Below are 8,673 nucleotides of genomic sequence, written 5' to 3' on the forward strand. Positions count from 1 at the left end.
CTCACCAAAAACGATCAGACTGGCATTTTCTCAGTTTTGAGTCCATTGGGCACTTCCCAGCTCCCACCACAGCTGTGGAGCACTGGGGCACACTCCTGGTGACCGCCCAGATCTGGCTGGGCATGCAGGGGGTGTCAGCAGAGCAGGTGAACACAGACTGGTGGGGCTAATACAGGATGGACTTGAACAACCTTGAGCAAGCATCCCACGATCCAGTGCTTCCAGTCCTGTGCTGCCTGCTGACCTTCACAGTGGTGGGCACCGAAAGGGAAGGCTTTTCCAAACTCTCCTTTCCATGGAAAGCCAAGGTATGTCAAAAAAACCAAAAAACACTGCTCTTCCACTGTGACAGTGACAGAGAGGGCTGCTTGTACACACCTTTTAACATAGGCCATCAGGAGGGGATTCTGGATTACTCTTTGCACACATGCTTTGCCTGATGCAGTAATTGCCCCTCTCTCTCTGTTTTGGCCTTGTTTCAGTCAGAATTCCTGTATTTCTCCATGCAAGACAGCAGTGGCAGACACTTAAATCTTTATACCCGGGGCTTTAGTTTTGTTGATGAAGGAAATATGCCTACATTACTGTCATGGGAGCCTGGCTGAGTTTGTGCCAGGATGGAGCTGGCTTAACCCAGTTTGATGTCTTTTGCTCAAGCCCTTTCAGGGTTTGCTCCCAGAGCAGGCACCCAAGAGTGTCTCTGCTTTAGCTGAGGCTGTCTGGGATGCCAGTCTGCACCCTTCATCTTCCGTAGCAGCTGCCTGAGGAGATACCTCTATGCAGACCCTACCAAGAATGCGAGCTGTAGTTTGCACAACCCATTAGTGAAGTTTATAAAGCACTTTTGAGATGCTTCTGGGTGAAGAGCTTTTCTGAAAATCACTTCAGTAGTTTATTTGTAGAGGACCCACTGCATCTCCTACAAATGCTGGGAGCCTGTGACTTTTGAGTGGGATATTTCTACCTGGGAGAACCACTTAGCCCCAGTCTTCACCTCCCTGGGAAGAGTCTCAGCTCCTCTGCTCAGCCAGGAAAAAAATTTGCTGCTTCATGACTTGGAGCAATGTTCATGTGAGGGAGAACCAGGGGGGAAGGGCACCAAGCAGCTTTGGGACGCACAACCAAGCTGGAAATCATCCAGGCTCTTCTCAAAGGGATTTTGTGAGGAAAATCAGAGCATTAGCTTTTGGAGCCTGGAGGCAAGCTTTGGTCAGAGAGGAAAATGGGTTTAGTTGCCTCACCCTGCTCCCTGCTTGCATATGTTGTTGGGCCAGCCTGTGCCTCGGCAGGATGGAGGCAGTCTGCAGAGCTGTGCAGATGCTCAGGAGCAGGTTGCAGGTCATCAGGGGATGCCATGGGCTACCGAGGGCTTCCCCCTGCCCGTCCATCCTGGGCTGATGTCACGCCAAGTGCTACTACAAATGCAGAGTTACAGCTGGCTCAAAACTGGGCATACCACAGAGGGACGCTCTGGCACAGAGCACTGTGGCACTGGGGGAAAACCTTGTCTCTGCCACTCCTCCCTGGCCCTCACTTTTCAAACTGTGCTTTTTCCTTGCAACTTTTCTGGGGGAAGAGACATCTAATGGTCTTGTGCTTGTTTTGGATGTACCCGGGCAGGGGCCGGGGCGAAGGCAGGAATGCCTGACACAGCAGAGCCGGCAGGCAGCCTTTCCACAGCAGCTGCAGCAGTGATGGTGTGGGTGTCTCGCAGAGAAATGCAGCTATTAAAATGCCTGCCATCCATCCCTGGCCGTGGGTGGCACCCCGCAAAGGCTGCTCCACCTATACAGCAGCCTAAAGGCTGCTCCTTCCTCTGCGAGTCCGAGACCGGCTCTGCAAAGAGAGTTTTTAGGTGGCACATTAGAAACCCTCACTGTGAGCATGGAAATCTGGTTTCATGGAAAAGCTTTGCTGTCGCTGTGTCAAAAACCTTGGCACTCACTTGCAACAACTTTTAGTTGATGCGAGGAAATCACACATTGAGAATTTGCCTTTGGAAGGATCACTTTTGAGCCTTGCTGCTGTCTTTTCCTGATGTTTTTGTCAGCTTCCAGCCTGCAGAACCCGTGGAGGTTTTTCTTCCGGTCAGGAAAAGGCTTTCTGAAGGAGCTGGAGTTTGGGCTGAGCTCAGGTGTCCATCTCAGCACGGGGCTGGGATGAATGGGGCGTTGCAGGAGTGTAGCCTGTCTGCCCTTGCTAGACACTGAGTCACCTTGCATTTTAAATAGGCGTCTTGGAAAGCGAGCAGTGGGAGGTGGCAGAGCACCATCCCTTGCACCCATCAGCCTGCTTTAGATCCGATCCAAGGTCGCTTCCGTCCAAGACTGATGAGTTTGGCGCTTGCTCTTTGCTTATGGCTCAGGCTTTGCGCAGAAGCAAAGGTAGCAGAAATGATTTAATTAGTTTCCGTTTGATTGGTTTTTTTCCTTCTCTTCATCTTCAAAGGCAGGAAGAGAAAATTCAGCCCCACATGTACGTGCTGTTCAGCTGGACGCGTGAGCTGGTGGGAGGGCAGCCCCGAGCCCAGGGGGAGTTGCATTCACAAAAGCACTCCTTGTCAACCCTGGTCCTTCCCCAAGAATGGAGGTCTTGTTCCTGCACAGATCCCCCCTGCTCCCGGGGGAGGGAGGCAGGAAGCCCAGCAGAGCCTCCATGCGTAACGGGCCCGTGTGTCCTGATTTTATTTGTGCGTCAGAACCTGGGGAGGAGAATTCGCAGCCAGGCGGGGCTCGGGGCACTGAACCCCTCAGCTTTGCTCGAGCTTTGCAGGTTCAAAGGCACCCGCTGGCGACAGTGACCTAATGGTTACACCCAATTGCCCCATGGGCGTGTGGCTGATCTGGGCCAGCACCATCATCTGAGCGAGGCAACAGGATGTGAGCTGGAAAGGAGTCGCCCGTCTTGGAGAGCTGCCAGCACCCAGCCCTGAAACCTGCGGGAGCAGAGGAGAGCTGGGGTGGGAGGGGAGGATGGGCTCTCAGCCGGCACAGGTCATGCCAGGTATGGGGAAAAGGAAGGGAAAAAAGCTGGAGAGGGAGAAAAAAGATCAGGGAAGATGCAGAAGGTGGGGTGGCTATGGCAAAGAAGGTGAGCATGTGCGTTGGCTGAGCTGCGCGAAGCAGCGCAGGAAATTTTCTGCTGATGCGTTGACTTGTCCCAGTTAAAGGTCTTGCCTTAAATGAGATCCATCACATGTGCAGCTTTGCCACAGAGCCACGGCCATGATGCAGAGCTGAGATTTACAATGTCCCAAAGCCTGGGGGTGTCTGACACGAGGGATCTAATTTAAGCCCATTAAACAGAAATTATCGTTCTCAGCAACATGTTGGAGAAGTGCAGAGGGAGAGCCCGGCCTTTTAAGACGATGGATTTCTGTTCCAGAAAAAAAAAAAAAGGAAAGGGAAAAAAGTGCCTCCTCAATCATAAGAGCCAGTTTGGCAATTGCACGTAGTAATTAGTTTAATTCAAATACCTAGAGGGGAAAAAATAATTGCAAAACCTGCCCAGAGAGTTTGGTGGTTGTGGGACGGTTCCCATTGGCAAAGGGTCAAGGCAAGGTCCCACCCATGGCCTTTGTGTTCCCATGTGCGGGAGGAGAGCTCGGCAGCGCTTCCCGGGAGATTTCCCTCTCCACATGGTTACACCCTTGGCTTGGGCTCATTGCACAAGTATTTTAAGCATGCTGATAAAAGCCCAGCAGTCGCTGCCCAGCATTACGCGAACACCTGGCTGCCTGTTCTCTCTGGGAGCTTGGGGATCATTTCCCCGTGGCTGCCCACGTTAAATATTGCATTCAGCTCCCTATCTTCTTGCATACAGGACAGCATTCTCCTCATCCTTCCCAGGTGCGTGGCGACAACACCTCAGCGTGTGTCTTAGTGGAAAACTGATGCCAGCAGCCCAAATAATCATGCTGATAGCAAAAAAATTATTGCAAACATCATTTCAGAGCTGGGCACAAGTTTATTGAATATGCTGCCAGCTTGCTGTTCCTCCAGTGTTGGGGGCTAATGATTTTCTGGCTGGCTGGGTGTTTTCTGCTCCTCTGAACATGACAGCTGTCCTGAACAAAGACTGCAGGACAAAAGAGCATACTGGGTGTGCGTGGGACAGCCTTGTGTCCCAGGGGATGTCCTGGCCATCCATCTGCGCATGGAAAAAAACCTTGCCTTTGCCAAACTGGAGGTGCTTCCCCATCCACCGGGTTCCTGTTAAGGATGCAAATGTGAGGGCTGCTGGAGGGGGAACCGGCCCAGCCGGGCGAAGGGCTCGCATATCCATCCAAATGGAAATATCCGCTCTTTTTGCAAAGGGCGATGGGGGAATATCTCGAGGGGGTTCTGTCTTTATCTATAGTTTTATTTATTTATTCTTAAAGACCTAGTTAGCCTCAACCCTCTCACTCCTGCTAGAGAGCTGTTTCTCTATTTCACACTAGAGAATAAATGGCAGTAGTAGCTTAGGTGGAACAGGGCCCACTCAGGTAATTAGGAGATTGGAAGAATCTGTGTGATTTGCTAGGAAGGCTCAAACATGACCCTAAAAATCACCTCTCCATCCCTAATCCCATGCAGTAGTTACCAGCCCTGATGGGTGCGATGTGCAGCAGCATGCTCTGGTGCCAAAGGCATCCCTGGACGCTGGTGACGGCAGTGGTGAGCACCCACTTGCCTTTTGGGCAGTGCTGTGATTGCCCAGACCACTCAGGGAACAGCTGAGCTGGCTCGTGGTGGAAACTGATCCCCACGCCTGCAGGAGTCCCTAACCAGAACAAACCCTAATTGGACCGCTATAAATTAATGCAAGAAATTATTTGAAGTGATTTGCTACTACTGCAGGGGAGCAGCATCAGGGATGAAGGGGATCCCGTGTGCTCTTCTCTGCTTTTCCATGCCAGGACTTGCTCTCACCCTGTGTGTCTCTGCCATCTCTCCTAGGTGCCATGCTTGGGATTTGCGCCTCAGTGCAGCCCTTGACCCGGACGGTGGGTCCAACCATTGGTGGAGTTTTATATAAACAATTTGGAGTCTCCTCCTTCGGATATTTACAGCTAATGGTCAATTTAGGTTTGTTTGTTTACCTCTTAAGGAGTAAAATCCCACTGGGAGAGATGAAAAGCCAATAATACAGTTTCAAGAAAGTAACCCCCTTATTTTTTCCATAGAAATGAATTCTTGAATTTTATTTTTGATTCCGTAAACCTAGAATAAAATAATTTGAACAATCCTTGTATTTTGTCAACATTGCTATCTAGAGTAAGGGACAGATCAGTTTGCAAAGGTCTTGGAGCCACACTGGAGCAACTGGGGGCCATGGGACCCCTGGAGCTATCGGGTTCCCCCCAATTCCCCCCCCTCCAGCAGTGGCTGTCATGGCAGGCAACAGCCCCAGACCCTCAGCTGTTGTCAGGCAGCATTCCTGCTTGGATTCACTGAAACTGAAGGGATTAGGAGCCAGTGGCTTTGCTCTGGTTTGGCCTTTTATTTCACCGCCCTGAAATTGTACCAAGAAAAAATGGGGGGTAAAACACATCTGCTTTTGAGCATTGTTTTGCTGCATTAAATGCACCTCCGGCATTCTCAGGTTAGAGGGGGCACGGAGGCCAAAGGCTTTCAGGTGCTGTGGCCAGAGGTTTGCTACATCCACAGCTCAGTCATGTGCAACCCTGCCTCTGCACGAGCTGCCAGCAACGAGCAAGGAGGATGCAAAGCCCCGACGCACCAGGCTGCAGTGCCAGAGCCTCCCTGCTGCCTCCAGAAACTGGGCCAACCCTCCTTCCAGGTTTTTTCCCCCTTCCTGTACTAAGTCTCTCTTGCTCTTACTACAGGCTTATGCAATTGCATACTTTCTAACTTCCTCTAGTGCAATCTCCTGCAAGAATTGCGCTGATATTGGGAAGGGGAAATTACCTACTGGAAATGACCGAGTTTGGAGCAAGTATTTTGCCTGCTACACTCACAGTCCTGACTGCGGGAGTCGAGTCGTGTGCTGCAGCATTGCTCTTGAGGAAGCCCAGGTCAGTTAGTGAGAATTAAGCCTCACAAAAGAAAATTTCAGTACTTTGATCCAAAAAAATCAGCAGATTTTTTTCTCCACGCTTCTTGGTCCGGGTGTTATAGGAAAAGAGCCTGCCTCCTTTTCTTCAGTTATCCTGGAGAAATTTAACTCTGGCTAGAGACTGCAGAGGTGAAGGAAGAGAGGAGAGCGAGTTCAGCTTGCTTTGCTACAAAGCTGAGGAATCCATGGAGCGTTGGCGCTCTTATTTCGAAACCAAGAATCCAGTTTTGTGCCTTAGCACACCACTAAGCTATGGGGGCTGGGGGAGGACGCAGGGCATTCGCAAAGGGCAGCATTTTCCTGTGGCAGGGAGCTCCTGCGCCTTCTGCAGCTGCCGTTACTCAATTTTACGGGAAAGAGCTTCTAGAGGAGCACTTAAGCAAGCTGTGGTAGGCTTTTCTATCTCCACCACTGACCAGAACTGAACCTCAACACCTCTTCCCTCCCTGGTCGGGAGACGAGGTCAAACACAAACAGGTTATCTGGGCTTTCTCCACCTCCCACTGCCCAGTCTAGGGCACCAAAAAGCCAAGCCTTACCCACTTTTTTTAAGCCACTTCACCACTGCCATGTCCACAGATATGCCTCAACAAAAGTTACTGCAGCCCAGAGTACAGTAATAAAAAGTGAACATTTCAAGTAATTTATTTGGAATGGACACATTAATGCAAAAGCAATATTAAGACCAGTAACTGCTGAAAGACATTCAACAAAATAAATACAAATATAGATACTACAAATAATTTAAACTGTGTTTAACACCACCAGTCAGTGTTGAATCTTCCTTGCATCTCATAAATAGAAGATAATAGTTCACAAAGCTGTGCCACTCAGAACACGTGGACGCTTTGCTAGAAGTCCTGTACGAAAGTCTTTGGTTTTTCTTTATGCATCTCAGGCAAAGCTCAGGGCTCTTTGCTCAGCAGCCACAACGGGCTTGGAGAAAACCAAGCTGCTTCCAGCTCTCTTCTTTGCTTTCCTTCATTGGTACCCTGTCCCATTTCAGTCCAAGACACTCGATCTGGTTTATCATCCAGTGGTATGCTCTAAAAGTACCAAGAGAAAGTGGGTTAGTTAAACAAGCAGGACAGAGAGGCACAGAAAAAAAAATGGGGGGCTTTAAAGGGAGAGTAAGCATGAAGCATTTATTTTCACAGATTGTTTTTTAGCAGATTCTGTGAGGAAAGCACTGCCAAGTGCCATTTCTTATTCCCCGCCACCCCCACGCCGTCCTCTCAGCACACTGCAGAAGTCCGGCTGCCAGCAGAAATTCCGCGCGATGCATGGGAAAGGGGGCCAAAGCCGCTGCGATGGCTCGGGCCAAGGCAGCGCTCCCCGAAAGCCCCGCGCTGGCGCGGCCGGGCAGCACGGCCCGGCTTCGGGGCGCGGCCGGGGGTTCCTCCGGCCAGAACGGGGCCCGTCCGGCTGCCCGAAGCGGGCGCAGGGGAGTAAAATAATTTAAAAAGATCGAAGGAAAAGCCCACGAAGAGGCGCGGCAGCAGCGCCGAGGGGCCGGGCGGGCTCACCTGGGGCCGGGCCGGCCGGGCGGGCGGCGGCGCTCAGGGCGCCCGGGCCAGCCGCCGCTCCTGGGTGCCCGCCGCCTGCTCCATCTCCTGGCGGCTCTTGAAGTCCTGGATGGCCCGCTTGTTCTGGAAGTCGATGAGGGCCATGGTGATGGAGGCGTTCCAGCAGCTCTGGTCCGGACACCGAAAGTCAATCTCCTTGCGGTCTTTGGTGACGATGGTGAAGTAGATGTACTTGCCCGTGCGCTCCACGCAGTCCACCTTGAGGATGGAGCCGAAGCCCAGCTCCTTGCCCTTGGCCCGCTTGTGCCCGTCGGGGAAGAGACTGAGGCTGTCCTTGGTCAGCACCACCAGCTTCTTCTTCCACAGCTGGAAAAGGCTGTCGCTCCGCTTCTCCAGCTCGCCCTCGCGGATCACCTCGGCTTGCATCTTCATCCTCGCTTCCCGGCGGTGGCTCCGGCTGTTGCTCCGACTGCTGCTCGAGCGGCGATGACCGAGCCCAGGCGCGATGGGAACAATTTATTGCAATGAATCAGCGCCGGGCGCCTTCCGGTGCCTCCCCCGGGGAGCCCGGCCCGCCGCCCCCTCCCGCCCCGCCTCCCGCCCGCCCCCCGGCCCGCGCTCCCCTCCCGCTGCCGGCCGTGCCCGCGGGGCTGCGGGGATGGGGCCGGCGGGGGGGGTCCCCCGGGAAACGTGGGGAGGGTTCTGGGGGCTGCCCCGGGTGGGCCGGGTGTGGGGAGGGGGTGCCTCCCCCAGGGATTGCCTCCTGGAGGGCCCCGTCTCCGCTGCTGCCGTGCGCAGGGGCACAGCGGCCACCGCATGGGGGGACCCCAATCCTGTCTGTCCACTCCCCTCCCCACCCATGTTTTCTCTGCTCGTCAGGGATACCCCTCGCCCACGGTGAGCATGGGGCCACTGTGATCTGAGACAGCCCTCATCTTGCCCCTCTGAGCACTCCCTGCCACTTCTCAGATCCCCACTGGAGTACACGATGCTCCCAAAACCCTGTTCCTAGGGGGCTGGATCTGGGCGTCTTCACAGCATTGGATCTGCCCTGGTATCATCTCCACCTGGGGCAGAGGGGTCCAAG

The 8,673-nt window shown here is 53.1% G+C and overlaps 2 protein-coding genes across 3 annotated transcripts in view; one reads left to right on the forward strand and one right to left on the reverse strand.

Moving 5' to 3' along the window:
- SLC22A18 (solute carrier family 22 member 18) overlaps positions 1-5,229 on the forward strand; it is a 67,436-nt gene extending 62,207 nt beyond the window's left edge. For both annotated transcript variants that reach the window (XM_048307948.1, XM_048307947.1), the window contains one exon: positions 4,941-5,229. In XM_048307948.1, the coding sequence (XP_048163905.1) occupies positions 4,941-5,128 (188 nt within the window). In that variant the 3' untranslated portion in view covers positions 5,129-5,229. The remainder of the gene's footprint in view (positions 1-4,940) is intronic.
- A 1,443-nt stretch (positions 5,230-6,672) lies between these two features.
- On the reverse strand, positions 6,673-8,125 carry PHLDA2 (pleckstrin homology like domain family A member 2). The gene is made up of 2 exons (XM_048307949.1): positions 7,587-8,125; positions 6,673-7,106 (listed from the first exon to the last, which is right to left on the reverse strand). Exon 1 carries the CDS (start codon positions 8,016-8,018, stop codon positions 7,620-7,622), a length of 399 nt encoding a protein of 132 aa, XP_048163906.1. The 5' UTR covers positions 8,019-8,125; the 3' UTR covers positions 6,673-7,106; positions 7,587-7,619.
- Positions 8,126-8,673: the final 548 nt, after the last annotated feature.

Source organism: Corvus hawaiiensis, chromosome 6, assembly GCF_020740725.1.
Source record: "Corvus hawaiiensis isolate bCorHaw1 chromosome 6, bCorHaw1.pri.cur, whole genome shotgun sequence".
Classification (NCBI taxonomy): Eukaryota; Metazoa; Chordata; class Aves; order Passeriformes; family Corvidae; genus Corvus; species Corvus hawaiiensis.

Bases quoted from the DNA above. Each gene is read 5' to 3' on its own strand.
- PHLDA2 (XM_048307949.1), bottom strand. From the start codon at position 8,018: ATGAAGATGCAAGCCGAGGTGATCCGCGAGGGCGAGCTGGAGAAGCGG.